The 27,777-nt window shown below is 39.9% G+C and overlaps 1 protein-coding gene across 9 annotated transcripts in view; it reads left to right on the top strand.

Annotated features, from left to right (window-relative positions):
- The window catches only part of ERBB4 (erb-b2 receptor tyrosine kinase 4), a 644,720-nt gene that overhangs the window by 487,572 nt on the left and 129,371 nt on the right, over positions 1–27,777 (top strand). For 3 of the 9 annotated variants that reach the window (XM_074829730.1, XM_074829727.1, XM_074829725.1), the window contains exons 16-20: positions 4,871–4,915; positions 5,036–5,110; positions 23,109–23,241; positions 25,852–25,974; positions 27,463–27,561. In XM_074829730.1, the coding sequence (XP_074685831.1) occupies positions 4,871–4,915; positions 5,036–5,110; positions 23,109–23,241; positions 25,852–25,974; positions 27,463–27,561 (475 nt within the window). The remainder of the gene's footprint in view (positions 1–4,870; positions 4,916–5,035; positions 5,111–23,108; positions 23,242–25,851; positions 25,975–27,462; positions 27,562–27,777) is intronic. The other 6 variants (XM_074829732.1, XM_074829729.1, XM_074829726.1 and 3 more) reach the window with 2 other exon arrangements.

Raw genomic sequence — 27,777 nt, 5'->3', positions numbered from 1 at the left:
GTCAGTTTAAAACCCTTACCCCTTCTACTATCTCTACACTTCCTGATCAAGAGTCCCTCCCCATCTTTCCTGTAGCCCTTTTCAGTACTGGGAGGCTGCTCTAAGGTCTCCCTGGAGCCTTCTCCTCTCCAGGTTGAACACCCCCAACTCTCTCAGCCTGTCCTCACAGGGGAGGTGCTCCAGCCCCCTGATCATCTTCGTGGCCTCCTCTGGACCTGCTTGAGCAGGTCCATGTCTGTCTTATGTTGGTGCCCCCAGAGCTGGACACAACACTGCAGGGGGTGTCTCACGAGAGCAGAGTAGAGGTGGAGAATCCCCTCCCTCGCCCTGCTGGCCACACTTCTCTTGATGCAGCCCAGGACACAGTTGGCTTTCTGGGCTGTGAGTGCACATTGCTGGCTCATAGGCAGTTTTCCATCCACCAGTACCTCCAAGTCCTTCTCCTTGGGGCTGCTCTCAATCCACTCATCTCTCAGCCTGTATCTGTGCTTGGGATTGCCCTGACCCATGTGCAGGACCTTGCACTTGGCCTTGTTGAACTCCATGAGGTTTACCCAGGCCCACCTCTCCAGCCTGTCCCAAGTCCCTCTGGATGGCACATCCCTTCCCTCCAGCGTGTCGGCCGCACCACACAGCTCGGTGTCATCGGTGAACTTGCTGAGGGTGCACTCGATCCCACTGTCCATGTCACCACAAAGATATTAAACAGCGCCAGCCCCAACACCGACCCCTGAGGACGCCACTTGTCACCGCTCTCCACTTGGACATCAAGCCACTGACCGCAACTCTTTGAGTGCGACCACCCAGCCAATTCCTTATCCACCAAGTGGTCCATCCATCAAATCCATGTCTCTCCAATGTAGAGACAAGGATGTCATGTGGGACAGTGTCAAACACTTTGCACAAATCCAGGTAGATGGTGTCAGTTGCTCTTCCCTCATCCACCAGTGCTATAACCCCGTCACAGAAGGCCACCAGATTTGTCAGCCATGATTTGCCCTTAGTGAAGGCATGTTTTCTGTCACCAATCACCTCCTTATTTTCCATGTGTCCTAGCATAGTTTCCAGGAGGATCTGCTTCATGATCTTGCTGGGCACAGAGGTGAGACTGGCCTGTAGTTCACTGCATCTTCTTTTTTCCCCTTTTTAAAAATGGGAGTTATGTTTCCCCTTTTCCAGTCAGCAGGAACTTCACCAAACTGCCACAACTTCTGAAATATAGACAGTGGCTGGTGGATGGACAGTGGCTGAGCCACTTCATCTGCCAGTTCCCTCAGGACCTGAGGATGCACCTCATCAGGTCCCATGGACTTGTGCACCCTCAGGTTCCATAGGTGGTCTCAAACCTGATCTTCTCCTACAGTGGGAGGTTCTTCATTCTCCCAGTCCCCGCCTCTGCATTCTGCCCCTTGGGCAGTGTGGCTGGAGCCCTTGCTGGTGAGGACCGAGGCAAAAAAGTCGTTGAGTACCTCAGCCTTCTCCATATCCCAGGTAACTAGGTCTCCTGTTTCTTTTCGGAGAGGGCCCATATTTTCCCTAGTCTTCCTGTTATCAGTGATATACCTATAGAAGCTTTTCTTGATGGCTTTGTCATCCCTGGCTAGGTTTAATTGTCTGAGGGCTTTAGCTTTCCTAACTTGATTCCTGGCTGCTCAGACAATTTTTCTGTATCCTTGCTTCCACCCTCTGTAGGATTCCTTTTTGTGTTTGAGCTTGTCCAGGAGCTTCTGGTTCATCCCTGCAGGCTTTCTGGCATTTTTGCCTGACTTCCTATTTGTTGGGATGCATCCCTCCTGAGGTTGGAAGAGGTGATCCTTGACTATCAACCAGCTTTCTTGGGCCCCTCTTCCCTCCAGGGCTTTATCCGATGCTATTCTGCCAAGCAGATCCCTGAAGAGGCCAAAGTCTGCTCTGCTGAAGTCCAGGGTATGGAGCTTGCTGTGCTCCCTCCTCACTGTCCTAAGGATCTAGAACTCCACCATTTCATGGTCACTGCAGCCAAGGCTGCCCTTGAGCTTCACTCATCTCTCACTCCTCACCAGCCCCTCCTTGTTGATGAGAACAAGGTCTAGCACAGCCCCTCTCCTCATTGGCTCCTCTATCATTTGCAGAAGGAAGTTATCATCAGTACGTTCCATATGTACAGCTGTGTTGTCCCTCCAGCAGATATCGGGGTGGTTGAACTCCCCCATGAGGACCAGGGCTGATGAACGTGAAGCTGCTCCTATCTCTCTGTAGAGGGCCTCATCCGCTTGGTCTTCCTGGTCAGGTGGCCTGGAGCAGCCCCCCACTATAATATCACCTCTCCCTGCCCTCCCTTTCATCCTGATCCGTAAGCTCTCAGTCGGGTCCTCATCCATCCCCAGGAGGAGCTCCATGTGCTCCAGCTGTCACTGACATAGAGGGCAACCCCCCCTCCTTGCCAGCCCTGCCTGGCAGGGGACAGGATGCTTGTCTGTAAAGCTAGGATAAGCTTCAAGTGTAATTTTCTATATAAGCTCAGTTGGACTGTTTTAAGGTACTGAATATATCATTAATAAATTGGCATGTATCAGTTAACCAGTTCATTTTACAGAGCGAACTTGGAAATGAAAATATCATCTAGACTCCAAGCAGAAGAAGGAACCCTGGGGGTGAATGGAGTACCAGTGTGATGTATGATTGTGTCATGCTTGTACTTATATGTGTCAAAAAGCCTGAAACCAAGGAAGTTACTTCCAGAGGAAAAATAACTGATGACTTGGTGGTGCAAAATAGCTTGTTAATAGCTATTGCCATTACTCACACTGTATTGTGCGTTACCGCGTGTAATCAGGACAGCCAGTCAGAGAGTAGGGAACTGTTCAACATGACTGGGAGTAATGGAAATTGCACCTGGACAGTGTTTTCTGTTTGGGGCTGGGAAATCCACTGAAGAAGATTACAGGTTTAAATAAAAATCAGTGGTATTTCAGCTTGGAGTGGGTGAGGTCCAAATAGCTCTCTCTTCTCAGATTCAAGTCCTGTTCTCCAGAAGTCTGAGAGAATAAATGTACAGATGTGAAATGACTGCAAGACAATAGGCTGCCAGTTATCTGAGCTAGTAATGGGCTCTCAGACCTCTAATTTGAAGAGTGCCTTCTTTTTTTTATAGCAAGAGCCTGAGCTCAGCTTCTCTTGACATGCTAGGAAATGGAAGATCTGTACAACTTTTTTTCAGCCTCCTTCATTACTGAACTGGTTTTCTGCAAAATGCTGAGAATGCCATGAAAGGAAGAAATGTTGGATATGTTTGAAATGGTTAGAATTCATACAGTCCTGAATTCTTAAGTTCTGAAGCCCAGGACAGCTGAAATTTCAAAAACCACCCATCAAGAGTTCTCTCTATGTAAAGTTTTTGAACCGCGTTTAAATCTACCCTTTTGGTTTATACATTATCTGGCCACTTGGGTATTTAATGAATCCTTTTGATGTCTGCACATTTGCTGAAGGAAACCATTATTGAGGAAATCCTTACAATTCATGTTTGCATGTCACAGTTTTTATATAAAAATAAAAAATTGAAGTAAACAAACAAGAGCTAAGTTCATTAGCATTCTGTTCTTTGTGATGGGCAGGTAAGGGGAAATTGAATTCACTGAATTTGTTTTATAATGGCAGAGTGATAGCTAATTTAAATACAGCAAAAACTGATGAGTGGCAAGTGATGGTGAAGTGGAAAGAAGATCTCATGGGAGCATATTTGAATTCTTTCAGATTTTCGACATGCGTATCCCTCTATCAAAGCCAAACTGAAAGTAGGAGACTTTAAAAAGAGTTGGGGATCATACCTTAAATTTAAAATGCCTCCACAGAAGTGAGTTTCAGTCTACTGATGTGTCAGATCACCTGCTCCTGTAGTAGAGTTACAGCCAAAGAGCCTGTTAATAAAATGGCTCTGAGATCTTGTTAAAGAGTTGAAGTGGTTTGGTTTCATTAAAATGCTGAGAGGTAGATACTCCCCATGGCTACAGAGGGACTAGCTGGGCATTCAGCACTAAAGTGTGTCAGGTTGTCTTAACCCCTCAAAGCTTAACTTTATGTATCTGTCTCTGAGAATCCTGACTGCTGTGTCAATGTGTAACTGACTTGCTATTTGAACGCAGAGGACCTAGGACACGACTTCATGTACTGCTATTCATGAGGGCAAGGAAAATCCATGCATATCCATGTTTTGCAGACAGACTCTTTCCCCGTGGTTGTGCTTTAGTGGTGCTGCATGAAGTGATTCCCTGCATTTCCATTGTCTTTGGTGAGCACCTGTTGATTTTGCAGGTGGAGGAATTTTGGCAGCATCTAAGGAAAGCAGAATAAAATGCCTGAATCATCAGACACCATTTTGCACTGGGTTTTGTTGTTGGAAGTTCATCCTTGAGCTTCCCTGATACAAGTACAGTCAGCTTCCAAAATATTTCTGCACTTGCCCAAGCTAGGAGTTTAGAGCAGAATGAACAATTGCATCAGTTACAGAAAGAAAAAAAGTTTTGCATTGTGCTCCCAGAGGTTTCATCTTGCAAATGAACAGCTTTTGTGCAGTAATCACTGGTTTGATGATTCAGACAACATCCCGAAAAAGCAACTCTATTGTCAGGGCTCCCACGTACGCAGGTGAAACCTGCCTTAAGTGTTGTTTGAGCCAAGATTTGCCCAACCATGGGGTGCTGTTTATGTTGCTGTTATCGTTCCCATTGCAAGCTTGTTTTTGTCAGAAGCTATAATTTTGTGATGACTTGGGTCTCTCTTGAGAATTATAATTAAGAATGTGGGGCAAAGAAAGGATTCCTGCTTCTTGGATCTGTAAATAACAGATTTCTCTCTTTCTCTCCCTATTTTCAATTTGGATTTGCTGCAGGTGCATAGGGCCACGTATTGAAGACTGCATCGGCCTGATGGATAGGTACTTGCTGAGTGATCGTTCCCTGTGTGTCTTCCATCCTCCACGTGTGGACAAGGGCGCATGCGTGTGCATGTCCTTGTGAATGGCAAATGACATCTTTTGTTCTGTAATTGCCTGCAGGTGTAGAGGTCCCGCTAGTCATGACTGCATTTACTATCCATGGACACGACAGTCCACTTTACCACAACATGCTAGGTAACATCCACCACTTCTCCATTTTTGTACACAAGGTCCTTCCCTGGTTGCCATAGGAATGTTATACTATCCAGTTTGTTCAGAAACGCAAATTATTGGGGAGAATATAGTTTGTCCTTAAGTAAGATATGCATCTGAACATCCAAAGTTACTCTTCCATTTGAAAGCCAACTAAATATATTACTCATATAGTTTATTTTTAGGTTAAATCAATAAGGATTCAATTCTGAAATTTTCTGCAGAAATATGTGTTTCTTTATGATACTTTATTAGAAGTAAACATGGTGAAAACTCTGGTTAAATTGGAATTTACTTTTTTCTGTTTGTTGTATTTTTGTTTAAGACAGATCTTAAAAGCAAGTGAAGCTTTTTCTTCCGTACTTCTTTGGAAAAACTAAATGTTTCCGCAAAACTGAATTTCTTCCTTAATTCACATAACACTATTATTTGACCTTTTTTTAATTTTCCTGTTTAAAAATAATAATAACCATAACCTTGCAGCAATTTTATTTTTCAGTAATGGCAATCAAAATAAATTAATGTAGGAAGACTCCCAAAACATTCTGGTTATACTCTGCATTCTTTTTCATGAAAGCCCTTCATTGCCACTGAGCTTGTTTATTTTTAAATTCAAACTGGTTAGTATGACTTCCAGGCTTTGGGATTACTGTCCTGAGCTAAGACTGGATGAAAAATGTATCATTTCAGTCAACGTCACCTCATTAAGGATTTTACTTTTTTTTTTTCCTGTCTTTTAAAAAAGATTTTAAGGTTGCCTTTCCTTCCTAGTTGTGTACATAATGTGAATATTCCTATTTCTAGCTGTTGAAGGAGAACATGTTTAGACTTGAAAAACAGTGCTTTATAAATGCTATCAAATGGTATACTTGTTTAATTAAATCAATATGAGTTCTGACTTAAGCAACAGAAGAAGACTGAGCTTTTCAATATTTTATTTTAATCTTTCTCGGATATCCAGTTTGAGATACTTCTGTGGGGGACTCAGTTTCAGATGTAGTCATCCAAACTGAGTTGCCCAAACCAAGTAATCAGTTTTAAAGGTCTCTATTTTGTCAATTTTACTCAAAGCACAAATACAGAAAACTTATTACTATTTGCATAAGTTTAAGGAACTTACCAAACTACAGGGAATGAAGGCCATGCTGAAGTTCTTTGCTTTAGTAACCAATTTAAAAGTTACATGTATTTCATCAATTGGGTTTTTAATCTGTTTTTGAGGTAACATTACGGGCTTTATACTAGAAAGACAATTTGTTGGCTGTAGTGTAACTCTTACAGCATTACAGACTGCTCGCTCTAGCTTCCTCTGTTAGCCCAAAAGTTAGTGAGACCTTGTTCACTGTTTAATTCAAGTGGTATAACTCCAGAACTTACCTTTGCATTGAAAATGTTCAGGTAATAGTAAAGTCTCTGGAGGTACTGCCAAATACCCACTGAATTTCTTGGAAAGACTCCTGTCAATCACAGTGGATGTTAAATTGGGCCGTATATTTAAAAGTGTAATCAAAGGAATGGAAGCTTGAACACGATGACACAACACTAAAGAAAGTGTTGTCTAGTAGGGTGCCAGGCTTAAACCATGTCTTAACAGGCAATGCTTATTTTGGTTTTTATTGGTTTTGTGTAAATCGTAGGCTTTGTCTCCTTGAATCTACTGTCAAGGTAGTAAAGCAAGTTATCAAGGGGGGTTGAAATTAAAGCAATTGTTTTACTCTGCTCAAGTGAATAATTTCCTGCTCCATTCAGTCTGAGAGGGGAAGGCCCTCAAATGTTTCCTTTAGATCTTATGGATTTATTTTTTTTTTGTTCCAACTTTGCTGAATTTATTTTAGGAAAATCACTGCACTGTATTTAAATGCCAGTATGTATGTATCTATTTCACTTTCAAGCCAAAGAAGGAAATTTCATACCTCTATATTTATTAGATTAGTGAAACTGCTTTTTTTTTGTGTGTGTGAAAATGGTTCTTTTTTGTTTGGGCTGAAAATGGGCAAAACTGCACTGGCAAAGTGATACTTTTTATTACAGTAGACATGTAAATCAAAAATTTACGGGTTTCGCTGTAGGTAGAACCTTCTTCATGTCCCTTTAACAATGCATACCCTCCCTAGACTGATAGACCTTAAAATAATTAATGATCAGTTTTATCCTTGTCCATTGACTTGAATTTCTTCCATTGGTGTGAATTAGCAGTCAGTTGAAGGGCAGGGCTCCCTGCTGTTCAGGCAGCTGAAAGTAAGAGCAGGGCTCTAACCACAAACAATGAAGTATTTCTCATCTTCACCTGTTTCCATTTTCATACCAGTGTTGCTTTCTTTCCAGTTTTGCAGTTTGCAAATTGGTTTTGCCATGATCCATTGATTTGAAAGCTTTTGTAAGAGTGTGGTAGAACAGCAAAGGAATTCTTACTGTTGTGTTTAATGAGGATTAATCAGATGTGCATCACATGGCTTGTTTTCCAGATGCCAGGTGAAACTTTGTTTTTTTTCTGCTTATGTTTTGTGCCTTACATTTTGTGCAAAAAAGTCCTTGCTTGTGGCATTGTGTGTCTTTATGCACAGGTGTTTGGGTTTTTAAAACTCTCAGCTTCAATAGAGTTCTGTCCAAAAGGATGCAAGGAAACCCTTTTCTTTTCCTTTTTCCAGCTCAGTGCCATGTACAAGGGCTATTTTAGTCCTTTTCCTCTAGACTACTTGATAGATTTTTCAAATGACTGTTAGGTTACTTGCTGGATCTCATGTGCTTTTTTTTTTTCCCTGTGAGGACCCACATTTATTTTCAATGTGTTCAATTTATCCTCACAAAGGCTTTCACTGTGCTCTTAACTGCCGGGAAAATTTCAGACTCTAAAGCAGTTAGAAGTCACAGGAGAAATGAGTGCCTCCCTCTGCTTGTCGTTAGTTGCACATTCTGGTTATTGTCATTATAGGTCTTGATTTACTGTAGTTGAAATCATGCAGCCGGGGAAGCCTTTCCTCACGTTTGTAACACACATTCTGTCTGTATTTATATCGTGTTTAATTCATAGCATCCCTATCACAATGTTGTCTGATGGTAATTCGTGTGATTCACTGAGTCAGTTTGCTGAGCAGATTTTCTGGCTGACCTCTTTGGGCTGCTCAGATGATACAGAGGCCTGCAGGTGTGGGACAGGCCAGCAGAGACTTCCCCATGCAAGGTGGAGTCCTTAGCTGGCATGTAACTAATGTCACTGCTGCTCTGTCTTCCTTTCTGTCTCCTTCCTTCCTTCCCTGCTGTGCTGAGAATCTCAGCCCAGGGAACAGAGAGGAGACACGAGCCTTGTGTCCCAGCTTTTCTCAGCTCCTCATAACTCTTCCTGTTGTTCTCTGCCTTTTGGGGGTGGGGGGAGCAGGTACTAGATTATTACTGTAAGGCTTCAGTTTGGGTTCCCCCCTTCTAATATCAACCTTTCCTAGAAATCACCAAAGCAAAGACAGAAAGCAGATGGAGGCTGGAATTTCCCAGAGTGCCCAAAGGAGTTAGCTGTCCTCCTTTCCCACCTCTCACTAGAATGACACTCCTCCTTCTGACAATTATGGTCAGTGGTTTCTTTGGGTGGAACAGCATACGTGTTAGGAACTCTGAACAAAGAGTGAAAGGAGCAGTATGCCTGCTTCAAAGATTTGGATAAGCATTGCCTAAAAGGAAGATTGGAAAACTGTAATAATACTACTCTGCCGTCCATTAAGAAAAGTACTCTAGGCAGTCACAAAAGGCTGGTTCTTCTACACTCCCCCGCTCCCAGGTCTGCCAGAAAGATTTGGCTAACTCGATTATTGCAGCTAGGTTGTGGACAAAGTTTCTACTTAAAGTATGAATTCAAATATCTTCATCCTCCCTGTGATTCATTCAGCTTAATACTAATAGAGAAGAGACCATCAAAGGACAAGCGAAGTTTCCGCTTTCCAGTGCGTGAGAGACTGCAAATCTGAAGATGTGATCAGAAGCATGTGGTGGATATGATAGGAAAGACCTAGTACCTTGATGTTACTGGTCTGAGTAAGCTGATGGCTGTCTCTATATATGCCCCAAGAAAATTTCATTCACATTTCCCTTTTAACTAACAGAAACTAATTAGCCAGGACCACCGTTGTCAAGTGGTTACATAAAATGATGTGTAGATGTTAACTCAAATTACAATCGTAATGCTAGCTTTATATCAACAAAGGACGTCCTCTCAACAAATTATCACTTCCTAAACAAAAAAAGCTGGTTTTATGTACTGCGTGTGTGTACAAGAGCTAATTAACAGTAAACCCTATGTAATGCAGGCAAATCCTTTCATAGCTGTTTTGTACCCCTGCACAGTATGACTTCAATAGAATTTCACAGCAGCTCTGAGTAGATGATGGGGAAGGGAAACCACCTCTAATAAACTGCTTATGTTCATTGCTTTTATGGCGCTCTGTTCCATTGCTTGGAGGAAAGTGTTCCATATGCTCTGTATTTTTATAGAATAATTATAGTCATTCTGGAGGGGAAGAGGAAGAGAATCTCTGTATAAAATAAGAGGAAAAATAGGATCTGTGAGTACAAACTAAGCTACATTACTTGATTGGTAAAAGATGCTACTCTTGAGAGACTTTTAATATGGAGATTTCTGATGCTGTATCAGAACAGAGCAGTTGAAGAAACAGATCTATTTTTTAAGAATCAAAACTAGAAAAAAGGCAGTTTCTTGTCCTACCTCCATGGGTTGGATAGAGCTTACACTTGATTTGTTTAGGACAGACTGATAGAGAAAACCCTGTTCTGTGTGAGAACTTTCTGCTACTGAACTGGTTCTCAAACAGACCTGTGCTGTGAGCACTGCTCTTGTCACAGCAATATTTCACTGCCTAAAGCCTTGGGAGGAATACATTTTGAGTACCCTTGTGACATGAATGAAAGTCACTGTAGTGATTTCATGAGATTCCCCCACTTTTTACCACTCCCACTTAGTAGGACTCATCTACTGAGGAAAGGGGCTAGGTGGGTTTTCCTTTTCTGCTGTACGGATCTGACCACAGATTTAAAAAGCTCTCATTGTATTAAAGCTTCTGTTCTGTAACATGTTCAGAAAGATTTGTCTGGGATCTGCAAAGGTTTCTACTTCTTCTGATTTACTCAACAGGGTTGTCTGGTGTGGTCTCATAGTATGGAAGGATTTGGTAGGATCTGCTACTATAGAGAGAAATAAACTGTTAAGGTTGAAAGAGTGAAAGAACTAGAAGCAATTGTCATGCAAGTGCTGTTTAAAATCTGTTCTGTGGCTCCAGCAGTTTGAGGATCCTGTTGAGAGTGCACAGGATAGAATAAGGCCAGAAATCTGATGTTTCTAGTGGTTTGTTATACAAAGAGGGGAATATGAGTGAAATACTCTTGCAGTATATTGAGATTGTTGATACTCACAGGCCAAGTTTCTCTGCACTGTGCTCGTTTGATGGATTTGGGTAATATTCATAATTGCACAGTGGTGCATGCCGAACAGAGAAATGCCACAGTGAGGTTATAGAAGTTGCCTTAGCTTGTCTTCTTGTGCATATATGTGTGGCAGTCCTTATTGTCTCATTTGGTATGTCCCAGCCCTTGTGCCTTCTTCAGCTGCCGAGCTCTGAAGAACCATTAGTGCAGCACCCAGTCTTACAAAGCAAGCAAGCAGGTTTCTTGCAGAAACATGTAGGGACTTGTGTTTGGTCTGCTTAGCACACAAGGTAACACCATGAATTTCACGGTACCTCTGTTATCCCTGAACTTCATGCCAAGTGTTCATTAAGTCCTACCCCTCTGTCGCTTGAGTACAAAGTCCAGCTTGGTGACCTGTATGAATATGTTCAGCTCCACTTAACAGCAGGCTGTTTTATGAGGAGTGTCATGGGAAATATACAGAAAGTACTAAACACAATATTTACCAAGCATTGGAGTTTTGTCGGGTCGTAATCAAATTTCTTTGCAGAGACTCTCAATAAAAGCTTTTTTTTTTTTTTTTTTTTTTTTTGCTTTGCTACCACAAGTTGCAAAATAGATTTTCAAATACATTTAAAATAAGAAAATTCTTTGTTCAGGAAACTGACTATTTTTACTGAAACTACGAGTAGGAAAAATAACTGATTAGGCCAAATGTGATAGGTCACTGCTGAAAGGCAAGAAGCATTAGGAAATTCCAAGTTGGAAATGGTTTGTTAGAATGGAAAACAACACACAGCCCTGTTGCAGAGGTTACTGTTTTTATTTCTCATCAGGCTACATAAGCCTTGTGTTGTGTGTCTGTACTGCTTTGGCTACACAAATAATATATGATGCAGATATAAAATTGTGCCATGAAGAAGTGACCTTATTATAGAGCAACAGTATATATCTCACCACTCTTCAATGGGTTTCTTTTATGGCTTGGAATGAGGATTTAATTTAGATTTAATGTTGTTATAAATTAATTATCTATTATTAAAAATACATTTGTAGAGCTTTAGAAATATGTAAGATGTAGAGTTGTTTAAACCTCAGTGAATGGTTTCTTAATAATTCATTAATATTTAACATATAATAAATCAGAACTAAAGCTTACCGCCTTACTTCCAATCTACCTGCATAATGCAGGATTTGTCGCTCTTTCGTATTTAAACAATTTACATGACATTTATTTGAGTTTAGAGTCCAGACAAGACTTAATTCTCTGCATTCTGGCTTACTCACCGTGACCTGTCAGGTGATAAAGGAGCTGCAATTCTTGCATAAAATGAGAGGCTCTTGGTTGGGTTCTTTAGAACAGTACATTGGTCATGGTGTGCTTGTGTTGTAAGCATGTGTACCGTCAAGTCTACTTGATTAGATCTCTTCAGATCAGTGTTAGTATGTCAAGCTGTGTAACCTACTGTAGGTGGGGACTGCGTTTAGGATAGTTTTATTCCTTTCTGATATCTATAAAGCAATTTTCTTATTGTCCTTCCCCTCCTTTCCTGGAAGATGCTTTGGTGGAGCTGTATCTTTTGTACTATAAAGTTTTAGAAAGTATGGTATCTAGATATTGGTTTTATTTGTATGTAACCTTTGTAAATGAAGTTTTCTTTAGGGATGACAGTACTTTTGTCAAAAAACTTCATGCTTTTTTTCAATCTGATGTAAATTTTTAATAACACCATCACACACAGGTGAACAAGCTCTTTTGCAGACACATTGCAGAAAATAATGCAGATAATAATTTCTGTAGTTAACTGAGATTGAACAGATGATCAAACAAGCAAAGAAAGATTGTGGGATAATGTGAAAAACAGGTGCTGGCTAGTTCTGATTGAGCTTTTCATTGGCAGAGAGTTGGGAGGGGCTTACTGCGTATTTGCCTGTTCTGGGACAGAGCTGGTAATGCCTCATCCTGAAGAGTTGTGGCATTTATGCAAAAATTTGAGAAAAAATTCAACTGTGCCATCAGGATAAAGGCCAAACTTCTGTTAAACATGGTCCAGTCCTGACCTAATCCCTGGTTTGTAAATTATGTGAAGTCTCTCTTGTAGTACTTGCAGGAAAATTGTCTGAAATGCAATCAGCCTTTTAAGTAAGAAACATGAACTGTTTCCTCAAGTAATTTGTCTTAGACTCCCAACACCCCGCCTGTGACATAGTCTGTCCATTAGAAACACAGGCCATCAAAGCAATACGCTAAGGTGTTACTTGCCTCTTGAAATGCTCACTTGGATTTTCATTGCATGTTCTTATTTCACTTGCTGTTCCATTTTAACTCGTAGCTCTCTAGTTGTAGTAAACCTAATGATGTTTAGATATTTCACTGAAATAAAGTAGCACAGATATTTCTTAGAAGGCACAGAAGCTATAAAGCAGCATAATGTGAGTGAAAAGAAAAGGTGCCAGTGGAAAAGCAGAAGCAAACAAAAGGACAGAGGATGTGTTTTTAGTTATTTGTTACCTTTTGTTTTACTCCTGTTAATGATGTTAAGGTTCAGCCAAGTTAGAACCTATAGGCTTGATGTCAGTGTTGCTGAGTATAGTCTTACAGGTCATGCTGAAGAGGAGATAAGACATTGCAATCCCTACTTTTGGCAATATAGCATGTTAATCTGCAAATTAATCTGAAAATAATTCAGGGAGCATGGACCATGATATACAGATCCTGTAGGTTGGTTGGTTATAAGCAAAGAAACAGCAATGACCTGGTAGACTGGAGGGAAGAGGACTAATTCTAGCTGGACAGTTCACCAGCGTGGCAGTGGCCAAACTGGTCTCTTCTAAGTTCCCAGTAGACTTGACTCAGCCATCGGGATATTTTCAGGTCATTTCAGTGGTCTCTGTATCAGTGGGCATTGCTTTGTTTGATTGAATAACATTCCTAAAAAAAAATGTATAAATTTCAGAAAGAAATTACCTCTTTCCCTGCCCCACATGGTCTGATGTAGGGGGGAAAAAAAAGGTAAAAAGTATTCCTGCATTAAAAATGGACCACTAGTTGTTAATATGCATAGTCTCAATCACAGTAAGGATAATAGACAAAGAACAGATAGAAGAGATAATATTCTAGCTTTAAAATAGTCCCATCTCCTGTAGATAAGTTTTTCCCTCCCTCATGGCAGCGATATCCTCTGCATGTAAATGACTTGTAGATGTAAATGATGCAGGCTAAGTTCAGTGTGTCTCACCGCTTCAGCTTTGCGTGAACTCTCTCTGCTTTGATTTCCTGGATCAACCAGTGGATCAGGCTCCAGATTCCAGACTTTGAGATATTTGAATCATCTTCTAATCAATGAATTTTTAAAATAAAGGAGCTCTTTCCCGTTCCAGGAAAACTCCAGTGAGAAAAAGGCAATTACTAAGAAAGCAAGCCAAAACCTATAGCTGTAGCAGTATGTTTGTGTGTATTCTATCCAGTGGGTTTCATCAACCTTTTTGTGCTCTTCTCACTTAAATACTTCAAATACACATAGTTTTGAAGTGGGATGAGAGGTCTTATGCTAGAGGTGGGGAAAAAAAGATGTCTGAGCCTTCTCCCTCTTTGTTTTCTTGAGCCCAATGAGCTTCAGAAGCTGAGAGACCTAAAAGGCACAAAAAGTCAGTAGGATCCACTGTCTACTAGAGAGGCCAGTACTTAGGTTTGGGGGTTTGGTAATGGGGGCAGAGGAAGGGGTTTGTGGCTGAAATAGGAAAAAGAGATTTTTAAGCTGGATCACTGCTTTCCCAGGTGTTTGGCCTGCTCTGTTCTGGGAGTTCAGCAGCTAGTGGAAGAAAAGTATTTTTAACATTTGGAAGATTCATAGATAAGGTGGTATCTGCAATAAATTCTGGAATGTTCTATCATACTGCAATTTGGGAGAAGGAAGAGCTGTTTTACTAAAATATCATTTGCCTTTATGTGGGCCATACTGTACTGCAAAATAATCATAATAAAACAGCTGTTGTAGAGTCTAGGTTACTCTGAGCAGTATCCTCACCACGGACACAAGCTGTTTTTCTAATCAAGTCACATCTGTGACTATCAAGATGATAGGAGGTTGCTGTGTACATAAGATGCAAAAAAAAAAAAAAAAAAAAATCATCAGTTGAGCTGAGAATAGAAGATGAGGATAATATTCACAAAGGCTGGTTTCCCTTGGCTTGTTTTACAGCCGGTGAAGTGAAATAGATTCCTTCAGGTGGCTGTGGAGACGGAGGAGAGGAGTGAAGGTGGGTGGGTTTGGAGCTTCTAAGTTGAACTTTTCTTTTCTGAATGGCCTCTGGGGAAATGCTGGCAGTGGGATGATGACTAGAATTAAGAGGAGTTGCAAGATACACCAGAGTTTCTCTCTGCCCTACTTGGTAATTTAAGAACTACTGTGAGATGACTGATAAGTTACTGACAAAAAAGAATTTTTGGGCATATTATCATATAGGAGATGATCCTGTGTCAGATGGAGGATCTCAATTTTATGTGAGTTTTTCCCCATAACCAAGTGGGATTTTCTAATGATTGATATAATTTGTGTAGGACATTTAAACAGAATGCTGTCCTTGTAAAATAATAGTGATAAATCCGAAAGCAGCATCAGACATACTCAGAAATAATGTAATGTACCCTGCTCTTTATCTACCTTGGATTTTCCTCGATATTTATGAGCACTGGCTGCATTTATTCCCTGCTATGCTCCACAAAAATAAATTCTGCATATTTAGAACTCAAATGAGGAGTAGTTAAAATGTATGTTGAAGTTAACAGCATCATGGCCATTACTAGTAGTCTAATAAATGTCTCAAATGCTATATTTATATATATGTTATACCAGTGTGGAATTAAGTGTTACTATGTTGAAGTGTTACTATCTTGATTTAGACTTTGAAGGAAAATTTTTTAATTGTGTGTGTATATGTACGTATGAATGTGTGTAATACATGCATGAGATATGGGTGCATATTTCCAGACACATTCTCCTACAAATCCTCCATGCGCTCTAACTTCAATCTCAAACATAGGTCCAAAAGATGCTCTAATGCCACCACTTGTTAAAAAAACCTCAGCTGAAACCCATATAAGCTCTACATTTATCACAAAGCAAATGATTGGATATGACAAGAAACTTGACAATTGAGAACATAATACAACAGTTCTGTTCTCATCAGTTTATCATGTCCTGTTTTGTTTTGATGGCTTTTTTTTTTTCCCCTCTGCCAGTGTCCAGTGCTGAACCTTAGTCTGACTGCTCACTCATGTGAAGAGGTTTGTTCACCATGGCTCATGGGGCTGTAGATGCAGAGCTGAACCAGAAGTGGTCTGACAGAAGTTAGGGCTCTCTTTAATGTACAGAATCTGTTCTCACAAAGGAGAAACATAAAGTCATAAAGACCTTAGGAAGAGGGAATCCGAGACAGAATCTCAGACTTGGTCCCCAAATACAATCCTTGCAGGTTCCCTACTGTGAAATACTCCTGGAACTTGTGAAAGCAAATGCTCGCTGCCTCCTGTGATTCAAAGCTGGAACAGGAGAGTCCAGTGTTCACAGCCACTTAGACAAAAAATCTCTTCTGTGCTCCTTAAATCTTCTGAACGATTACTCTATGGAAAGTCTGGCATTCCCAAAAACAATCAAAAGGGGCAGGTATAAAAAGGGAGATCAGTGCATTTTCAAAAGAAAGATGATGATTTGTGAATTAAAGTAAAAGTGAAGGGCATGAGGTAGAGAAACCTTCCTCTTGCAGCTCCTTAAAGGTAGGCAAATTACCTGTGCAGTCCTACAGGCAAGATTTTGCTTAGTCATGTATGGGTTTGGATATTTCATATGTTGAATAGCTCAATTTCAGCAAACACTTAACTGCAGCTTAAGTGAATTACAAGCATTTTCCACCATTGAAATTTGGGAAGTGTTTTAAAAAAATAGCAGAAGGAAGAGCACAGTATTCAAGAAGGTTTCTTCCTGTTTGCTGCTTAAAATACTCCTGAGCATTCCTGCCTGTTCTCTATTCTGTATGGTTTGATTTATCACCCAACTGAAGTGAATTTCCTTCTGTGTCCTGTACCAAATACTGGCTAACAAAAATTTTAGAGCACAAAGTAGTGAATGTCTAATTCATGATGAATACGTGACCTCAGAGATCTGATTGTTTTTCCAAACTTTGAAGCATACACCTATCTACATAATTGTTTAACTGTAAAGAAAAAATGGCATGCATTAGACTGAATCAAGCCGCCATCTGAAATGTTAATGAATTCCTATAAATACTGGCTGCAGTGTTCACTCATCTGTACAGTCATTGGTGGAGCAAAGCTGAGGGCAGGTTGAAATAATTTCTGAGCCATTTAGGCTCAAGTTCAGCCTTCTGCTTGAGAAGTTGTACAGGCTGTAGGGTGAAGGTAATTGGCCTGCCCATGTCTGCTAGAACAGATAATAGAAACCAAAATGTAGCAATGAAGAAAACGTTATAAAAATCTTCCCTGAACACCTATTGCGGAGTGAAGGAATGTTCCTTCTCAGTTTCAATGGCCAGTTTTATGCTAGGATTTGTATTCTGTATATGACCCAGCTCCCACTGAATGTTTTGGCTACCTACTGATTTAATATGGGCACTATCTTATATTTCTCCAGCTCCCTCAAGCGATGTAACATGCTCTGCCTCAGACTGTGCTGCTCTGTGGTACTTCTGGATTTGACAGTTAATAAATAGAAAGCAGTGCCACCAGACAGAGTAGTCTCTCAGCATATAATGTCATACAGGGAAATGCACTTTATGTTTCTACTTGAGAAAAGCATGTTTTCTTATTAATAATTTCACGTACGCAGACATAATTGTAGAGCCAGTTGACTGCAACTGGTTGCAGAGAAGCAAGCTGAGTTTATTGCTTCTAACAGGAATGCTTTATGCAGAGAGAAACTCTTTGAGCTAATGTTGATGGTTTTAGTTTCAGAGCAGTCCATCAGCGCCCATGGTCATTATAGGTCTAGTTTTCTTTATTTAAAGCAAAATATCACCGTTCCCAAAGAAAATGGGAAATATGACAAGTTTATAAAGAGGATTGTTCTTTTACTTTATGAACTGGCTTCACCTGTGTGTCCAATCTAGTGAATTTAACTGGTTTTCTGTCACAGATAAATCAATCTATATTATATGGGGCCTGACTTGGCATATTTTACAAGGAACATTAATCTGTTTACTTAAAGCACAAGCCTCGAAACAAAGTCACTGTGCAAGTTCTTAACAATAGCATTTCTTTTTTATGTTGTGGCAGAAGAGAAAAGTCTCAGCCCAAAAATACCAGGGGTGCAAAAGATGTCAGATGAGCTTTTCAGTTTTGCAGAAAGAGAGGCCCATGAAAAGCCTCCATATTGATACTGTAATCCCAGAGATTTCAGTATTTATTTCCAGTCAACTGTATTAACAGGGAGTTAAAATTGAGAGTTCTTAGTAATTTGTGATGAAAACATAACAGAAATGTGGTTGTTCTCCTAAATTATGCCATTCAGATTTAAAATTAGTTTTAAAGATATTCACTGTGCACCACATGTGCTTTAATGATAGTAAAGATGTCATAAATTTATAATCAGTACATATTAATGTCTAGAATCCTAGGTTATATTCATTTTCAAAGCTATACTTAATGTTTTTTTCTTTGTCCTCATTTATTTTTCTGAGTGAAATGGGGAATCCTACCTTTAAAAAAAAAAGAGACATGAGTAGGACACGCTTTTACAATCTAAAGAATGCACATAAGATATCTGTTTGTGTCTTGTTGGTATTCTCAGTAAACACTCTGATAACCAAAATATGTGGAAACCTTCAGTAAATGACGTCACTGTATGTTAAAAACTTTGATGTATCCTAACAGCACAGTTGATCTCAACAGCACATCTTGGTTAGTGGTATACTAGAGGAGGAAAGGGTGTACACTGTCAGTTAAAGACTGCAAGTCTCTGTTCTGCATGTTTTTCTCATTTGGCAAGGCCGGTGAAGAAACTTTGAGCATAAGATAACTTGATTATAGTGATCTAGAAATGTCCTGAAATATTTGCTTGAGGGAGGCTTCAATATAGGAACCAATGTGGGTAAGGAAGAAGCAGTTTTGATTGTAGATAGCTGTTTGTCAGCATTAGCCTTGTCCAAAGTGAAAACTGATGTTTAACTGCTGAATGGACCTAGATGTAGACCGCAACATTGTGGTCATTTTGCATATTGAAAAGTTGTGGCTAGAACGACCTGCCACCAGAGTTTAACTACAGCTAGTTGAGAGTACAGTGGAATGCAGTTTGCCCATATCTAGATTAAATGTGGAATCGGTGGGAAGTAGGACATCATCTGTGAGTTAAAATTCATGTTTACACATGATAAAATCTCCTAATCTGTACATAAATAGTGACATTTTTCAGTGCTCAAACACCCTCAGATTAGGTGGAGAAAGGGGAAAGGGAGCCTTATTCTTGAAAAAGAAAAATATAAAGCAAAGCACGTCTTAATGTGAATAAGATTAGATGAATTCTTCCCATCCCCAGGGAGCACTGTTTTGTGAACACCAGGCACTCTGGAAGTTGTGGTTGTAGAGCGCTGCCAGGGGAGCGATGCACAGCAGAGAGAAGCTATTAAAACATACAAGGATTTGCTTCTCAGTCAGGTTGTTTATCTTGTATATTTTAAATACTAAGATTATCATTCCAGGATTAGCAGAATCCGTTAGATCTCTAAAAGTGCAGCTTCAAAGTCAGGTGAACTCCTCACTGATGGAAGGGGTGAGGAATGCAGATCGTATGAATCGTCCATCAGGAGAAAATAATGCCTTGATAATGAAAATTTACAAGAAGCAACTACTTAGCAAATATTCAAGGTTGTAATGAATCCTGTTTGGATATACAGATAAAACATAAAGGAGGGGAAGGTGGGGAAAGTTGAGGCAGGAACTTAAAGCCCTCTAACAGTTCAGTTTCAAAGCTCAATTTATTTACATAGCATATTAGGTGGGTTAGTGCCAAAGATAGAAAAGCAGGTGTTCTTTCTCTGCTTTACTCCATGAACCACAACTGTGTTTCCTTTCCCCTTTCTGCTGCGCTCTCCAGTCAAAAGTATGAGACCATGTATTCATCTAAATCAGTAATTAGGCTTTAATACCTGGTCTCAAAGCACTGTGGGAATTGCAGATGTTTTGATGTTTTGGAGTGGATGGAACGGTAGGAGCCCCCCTGTTGAGCATCCTTGTCCATCTTGGAATACTAACTTTGAACTTTTTGTCTCAATTTTGGTGTGTGGGAGTGGAAGTTACATCCTTCTAAATATGAAAAAACAGTACACATTTAAAAGAAATATATATTATTCATTTCTCCTAAGGGAATAATAGAATCTTACTTTCAACTTTTAGTCACAGATACACAGTTTCCAGTTTAAAAGGCAGGATTTTCAACATGTTGTGATTTTTTCCCTCCCACTGCCTCCCCTGCTGCCACCTTTTCCAATTGTTAATTGGGTATTCTGTCCTCAGCTGAGGGAAGGGTGCGTGATAGCAAATTCATTATGTGGGGTTGAATTATGAGTCAGGGCCATATTTCTTGGACTGCTATTTTGATGAGCATAAAAGTCCAGAAACATCTAACAGAGATTGTTTTCATCCTCTGGGGTAGATTTTCAGTGTGTAAAGGAAAGTAGTGGCTGTATCAGGAGTTTCCTGTTGGTTGGTTTGTGGTGGAGCTGAAAGGAATGTGAGCTAGGATTGACTTTTGGCTGTCCATTATTTATGCTGGATGAGCAGGACTGACATGGAGAGACTACCTCTCTTTGCTTGACTTTAGCCTTTTGTGAGCCCTAACAGAGACATGAGGCCTCCATGCTTTTAAAAATGACTTTTAAAAAACTAGGGATTTTTGGTAGTAACAGTTTTTCTCTGCATCAACGTCACTTCTGTTAACTTTCCCAGAATTAGTTTTAAGTGGGCAGTAGTCTGAGGTGGCAAATGTAGCGAACTGCATTCACAGAGGTGGTTGTGGGACAATAATGTAACAAAAATGTAAGTGGATTAAGCCCTTAATGCCACTAGAGATAAGGAGATTTGTGTGTCCAGCTGTATGTGAAGCTGAACTGTTGGTTAGGTGCATATGCAAAAAAAAGGATTGGATTAAAAAAACAAAATGGGAGAAAGGTTTCATGTCTTCAGCAAGTTCTCTGATTAGTGCCACCTTGGAGGCATGTTAACAATTATGTAAAAGAAAGGTAAACAGCATGTTAATGAAATCCATCAGGGTATTAAATATAAGACACTGCAAACATGAAAATAGTGGAGAAATGATACAGGAGACTTGAAGATGTTAGCAGAATAGATCAAAAAGCAAGCTTGGCCTAACGAACATAAGTAAAAATAACCCAAATGAGGTAGGTGACACCCAGAAAACTGGGCTTAGAAAATAATTTACGTGTGGTTGGAAACAACAGCGAAGTGCACTGATGGTACCAGAAAGCACTGAAGGCAGTGACTTGTCTCCTGGTAGTGTAGCGGATAAAACACATGATTGTTGACTTTGGGGCTTAGCTCAGTAGCAGAGTGAGGAGAAGCTGTACGGTATACAAGCACATCCATTTAGATCTGTGATGTTTGTTTCTGATGTGATTTTTATGCAAGGAGTGAAGGCAACTATTTGAGTTGGAAATAAAACTTTTTCTGTATTTCAGTTATTTGTTTAGCATTTAAATATGTTTTTTCTTGCATATTATTCCTTTTATGCTCCCTTTTTAAGCTTCCTTAACAGTGTGTTTAGTTGATGCCTCCTGAAAATTCAGATATAATTTGCCATTACAGCATATTTCACATTAATAACTAAGTGCTTCTTTGATGAAGTTTTTGAAAATTATATGCTTTTTTTCAAATCACTACTGAAAATTGTGAGGACTCTCTTTTAAAGAGTCAGTGAGAGTTGACATGATGGATCATAAAAATTCATTTTGAACCCCTGTTCTCTGTAACAGTAAAAGGGCTGCAAGGAATGTGTAACTTCACTAGTCCTTACATCTCCTTTGGAACTGTTTCCTTATTATGGTCTGTCATATAAATATCATTTGGGCCATTTTAGTGTACACAGTACCATAAAACTCTAATTATTTATTTTGACAGCTGTTATGATAGTTATTAATATGCTCTTTAAAGCCAAGAGATCTCCTGCCTGTTTTGTCAGTCTGGGGTTTGGTGGTGGTTGTTAAAAATTATATGATTGTTCATACAGCATAAAAATAATAAATTCCTCTGCTCAAGACCATTAGTCATTACTAGCTCTAGAGAAGTCTTTTGATGTCCAGTGTTTTTCATAATTGCCTGTTAAAGAGTTTCTTGCATCAGCATCATGGAAAGCACATGCAAATGAAGAGGAGAGTTGTTTTGGGTTGATATGACAGGTCCTTTATCCGAGCATGTTAAATGCTGTGAGGGTGTTTATATTGGTAAGTTGTTGGTATGCTGTGAAAATGCCTAATTTAAGGTTTTGGTTTGGAGACTGCTACCCATCCTTTAGAGATGGAGCAGGGAGAGAGAGAAAGCAAACTGAGCCAGAGCACATAGACTTTTTCTTCAGAGGGAGCCTGCTTCTTTCCACTGTCTGTATAGGCGATCCCCAAATGTGGTCACCTGAGTCAGTGACTCTCTGAGACAGTCTTTGTTTTGAGCTTGTATAGTATCGACCATGATGCCAGCCTACTATAGCTTATCACTATGGCAAAACAAGTTAGTAATTGTAGCTCATGCTGCTCAAGAGACTGGAAAGCTGCAAGTAGTTATAAGGAGTAGTGGGAGCACAACAGGTCTTGTACAAAAGCTGAGCCTTGCTTGGCATTGTTCGCAGGAGTTTTTTGGCTCCAACACACCAGTCTTTTGGTCTGGGATTTGGCTATGCTGAAAAGCCACTGCAAAACCAGATGGGTGCAGCTATAACCCCTGGCCAAAATGTTTGTGTGTAATAGTAATGAACCAGGAGTTCCAAGAGGGTGCGTGGCTCTATTCATGAGTTATGTTGTTCAAATGTAAATATCCTCTACCTGAGGAAGGTGTACGAGTATGATGCCTCCAGATTTGCCTATGAAACCATATTTGAAGTTGCCTCTCAATTCCTCCATACTCGGGAAGGCACATCGTATTGGTAGTTTGGGAATTTTCCGTTAGTTTGTTTTCCCCAAAGTGCAGAAGCCCATGAGTTAATCTAGATGGAGCCAAAGAGTAAGCACAGTTAAAGCTCTGGCGGGAAAACTGCAGATACCTGTATCCTCATTTTGCCATTGCAGATTTGCGTTTGCCATCAAAGTGCATGTTGTGTTTCCTTGTCCACACGACTCCTCACATGTGCATGGAAGTTTGAAAAAAGTAGAATTGGTATGTTGATTAAAACCAAGAAAAGTTAATGTGTTTCCCCTGACTTCCCATTTGGACTGACTTAGAAATTCTGGTCGTAAGGCAGTTAATAAGCTCTCCAAGTGATTATGTTTTATGTACCCAACCATCCTTTGGTCTCTCGCCCTATCTAAAAATAAAGTCTCTGATTCTGATTGCTAGAACCCCTCTGATTGCTGCGGGAGTTATTGGTGGCCTCTTCATCATCGTCATTGTGGGCCTGACGTTTGCCGTGTACGTTCGGCGCAAAAGCATTAAAAAGAAGAGAGCATTGCGAAGATTCCTGGAGACTGAGGTGAGAGTGTGCTGCTTCTCACAGAATATTTGAAAAGATATACAGAGCTGTTCTGCTTTTATATTAAAGATGTTCAGGTCTTCAGTCCAGTTACCAGAGAGATCTGTAGAAATCCTTTTGCTAACTTCTGCAGGACTAAACTGATGGAAAGAATGAAGCTATTTCAAGATGCTAATTTTCTGTACATATACAGATTCATGGCTTTTGAAGACCAAAAATGTCCACATGATTACAAAGTCATGTTCCATCAAATTTTTGAACTCACATGCTGCTCTCAACTGAGCTTCTATTCCAGTTCATCAGTACATTTAGCAGCTCTCATGCTTGAATACTACAGGTTTTCATCCAGTGCATACTGAGGTGAACTTTTAAGACTGAAGTAAGTTCCTTCAGCAAGCTCTGATGCAAACTTAAATTCATCAGGAATATTTAAATTCAGAGATTGTCACTTAATGTAGGCACTGGGAACAACAGTGCCTTTGTGGTCCAGATTTTGTCAAAGCCTGTAGTCACGATCAGTAAGAATAATGTATTTTATTAAGCCAAGATACTTCACAGAGCTTAACCAAATGAAGTTCACGGTTCTAATAGCAAAAATATGTGTGCCCACACCATCCTGCTCTTTGAAATGCCGGTAGTGGAGGGGGCAATCTAGGAAGTATATTTAAACATAACATTAAATCATTATCTGTTGGCTACAGCAAAGGTGATTGCTACCATTTCCTCAGTCCTATACTTGAGACTCTTCGCAAGTGATGATATTTTTAAATTAGGGTCCCCCTTTGTAAGATAATAAAGCTTGGGAATACCGTTAGCTAGTGATTCTTTGATAAGGCTTTGTTAACAATGCTGTTTTCTGTTCTGTTCTAAGGGTCCTGCTCCCACTCATCTCCACTATAGAGCCTGGGAGCAAATGATTTATGTATCCCCAATCTGTTTGCCTTAAGTATCTTGAAGCTTGGCTAGAATTTGCGTAGCTTGTTAAATACTGTTCAGCTGTATAGAAAGCTTAACAATACTCAGTGCCTTTAGATATGTAAATCTTGCCATTGTATTAGCCCCTACTTAAGCATAAATTATATCAAGCAGGTAGTTTTCATTGCATTTGGGAAGTATGGCTCTGAAGTCCAGCTCTCATTCTCCATTTGGTCAGATAAAAGCTGTGGCTGACACTAGTTCCTGAGGGACCAAGGCCTCCTACTGAACATGTGGGGAAGCTTTGTCTTGGTTTAGAAACTGAAGATTAAATCAGGAGTGGCCCAAGATAAACCCATAAGCAACTATAGCTTCAGCTAGTCTCTATTTCTAGCTGGAGGCTGTAACAGACCTATTCTTTCTGTAGATCATTCTCCATAAAACTCTACAAGTACTTTTTTAGACCCCTACAATGCTTCTCCCTGCCGTACCTGTGTTGGTGGACTGTGGCACAGAAGCTGTTTTCACCCTTCACAAACTGAAAATGCATAAGTGTACCACCAGTCTGTCTACTTTTCTTTTATGGTGTAAGTACTGGACATCTAAAGTGGAAAGGTGAAAAGAGAAATCAGTCTTAAGAAAAGTACAGCTCACGGATTATTTCTGTGATAACCTGACTTGTTGCTGTTTGGGTTTGTTAGGTTTCCTAACCCCAATAATTTCCAGATACCAGTATTTTTACCTGAACAAAACTAAATAAGTCTGGTCAACTAATAAAGTAGTTCATGATGCTGAAAGAGCCATAGAAGTAGTTCTCAAACTGCAGAGCATGGTGCATTTAGCCTTGTAAACTGTGAAACACTGCAGTGGTTTCAAACCAACTTGAGCAGGAGTAGCCCTGAACTGTTTTCTTCATCCTGTAAAGGAACAGACTGTTATTCATTGTTTAGAGTATTGTCCTTTTCGTGTGTTTTTAATTTATTTTTTAAGAAGCATTGTTTTTCTGGCAGAGACAGTATAACATTGAGATCTGAGAGCATTTTAAACTGAATGTGCCATAGTGGTTCATTTACAAAGTTTCTTGGGACATCTTGAGCAAATTGTTTAATTATGCCTTTTCTGCAGTAAATTACTGGCTGTTATAAATTAGTGGTCTGCTATAAGATGTTTTCTCCTTAAGGCTGTCCTCCCGTGTGGTATAACAGAAGTTCAGAAAAATAGTCCCTTCCCCAAAACAGAATAAGAATGTGATGAGCCATTAAGTAAGGGCTATTAAAAAGAAATATGGCCAACTTAAAAGACACTAAAATGGGCAAAAATAGAATGTCGTGCACTGATAATAAATGCTGTATTTCTGCCATGTAGAAAATATTTATACTGCCTCCATTAGCAAGAGTCCTTGGGTATGTTATTGTGACACCAATTCAATTTCCAGTTCGTAATTCCATCATGCAATTCCTGGTGGAAATTATTACATGTTGAGTGAGGATTTTCTTTATCAGGTCTCTTGGTTTCATAGTATTGTTCGTTTGCTTTTGAAGGTGAGAAATCTTCCCACGAGTTGGCAGGTTAGTGCTCAACAGACCCTACCACTGTTTTATTCCAGTATTTAGTTGGATCGATTGTTTTCAATATAAATGTCTGACGGGTCTTCACAATTTCAAATATTTAAGACTGTTGGATTTTCCTTCATAGCTTGTGGAACCCTTGACTCCAAGTGGCACAGCACCCAACCAAGCACAGCTTCGTATCCTGAAGGAAACTGAGCTGAAACGTGTCAAGGTTCTTGGCTCTGGAGCCTTTGGAACCGTGTACAAGGTAAGAGTCTTCACTATACAGCAGTGAGCTCCCTCAGTTAACTTTTGAACAGTCAAGTTCTGAAGCAAAGCACCCTGTACTGTGAATGGGTTCAAGAGCCCTACATATCTGGGAAACTCAGGATAGTGGAATTGTGTGGGAGGAGCACACTTCAGGCTCAGATGTTGACTTCAGCTTTAATCAGACAGGCTCAAATGTTGACTTTAGTTTTAATCAGACGTGCAGATATTTCTTGGTGAGAAAAGGAGTGTCAGCCACAGTCATTCTTGCATGCAAGAGGACTACACAGGCTGGGCTGTCTTGATATTAAAATGCAGTATGAAAGTTTGTCATTCTGTTCTTACATAATGGCTTTACAGTACACTTTTGGAAAGCTAGATAAACTTTGTCATTTTGCAAGTGTCACCTGGGTCTTGTAATAGTAACAATACCTTGTAAAACAATATTTTCATTAGTTAAACCGTTATACTTTTTGTTTCTTCCATTTTAATAGAAAAGATTAGTTATGTCAATACACCCTTTAACAACCAGGATGTAAGAGCAGAACCCACAAGGGAAAAAATACTTCAGTTAAAGATGATTTCTTTTTAAGATATGTTGGTCATGTCTAAATCTTCATGTTGGGCATGCAGTATGCCTTAATGGGCAAGTCAAACCAATCACCCAACCCTTCGGGAGCAACCCAAACCTGCCAAATCAAGGTGGTAGGTCAGATCACTGGAAGAGGACAGATACTGTGTCTGTCTTCAAACTGGGGAGGAAATGGAGGAAGTACAGACCCAGGTCACTACAGCTACAAGATCATGGGAATACATTTTTGAATAATCGGTTTCAATATGCTTAGACAATAATAAAGTGATAGAGATAGGTACAGTGAGGTTGCCAAGAATATAGCAATAATCAAGAAGGATGGAAAAGTAGCCTGAGAGACACACAGTTTGTGAACTTTAATTTTAAAGTTTACTTTTTAGCCATCTAAGCTTTAATTCTCAGATATCAATTAATTAGAGAAATAGCTCCTAAATGTTTCATTCTAAATATATTGTTCTCGGGGTGTCCTGTTCCTGCATGATAGTACGACCTGGTGATAATCACTTTCATGAGAGCTTCAGTGAGTTTAGCATCAGAATCCAGACAGAAAATCCAGATTTTTGTGTAATTTTATCAGAATCGATAGTCAGTATAAAAAGTATGTGCATCGTTGATGTGTTGACATTACTCTCTAGAAACCCTGTTTTGGACAGGAAAATCAAGGTGGCCTGATGAGGACGTTCACTGGTACAAAATCTTTCATTTTACATAATGGTTTACTTCTGGTGTAAGTAATAGTTTTCTGGGATTTTTATTGTTTTATAGCTTTGTGTATTCTCAGTTCTGAGGTTCGTAACTGATCTGCATAATATGACAGAATGCATCAAAAAGAACTGTAACTCTGAAGTTTTTAACGCTGTTGTCACTATCTTCTATCACTTTTTCTTCTTTTTCTAGGGTATTTGGGTCCCTGAGGGAGAAACGGTAAAGATTCCTGTGGCCATTAAGATCCTTAATGAGACCACTGGTCCGAAAGCCAATGTGGAGTTTATGGATGTAAGAAATGATCAGTGTCTTTGAGTTTGGCGGGGCAGGGGGTGGAACGGGACGGGTGTCTTTCTGTAGTCCACAGACATTTTAAAGAGGTATTTCTGCCAGTTTTCTTACCTTATATTTAAATAGTAGAAGGCTTGTACACAGAACCAACTGTGCTTATGTTCAGCGAGAGCTACAATATCATGTTCCTAGAAAAGCTCAGCTGCTGAAATTTTG

Source organism: Strix aluco, chromosome 6 (genome assembly GCF_031877795.1).
Source record: "Strix aluco isolate bStrAlu1 chromosome 6, bStrAlu1.hap1, whole genome shotgun sequence".
NCBI lineage: Eukaryota > Metazoa > Chordata > Aves > Strigiformes > Strigidae > Strix > Strix aluco.
The sequence above is the reverse complement of the archived record's forward strand: the minus strand, read 5'-3'. Positions and strand labels throughout refer to the sequence as shown.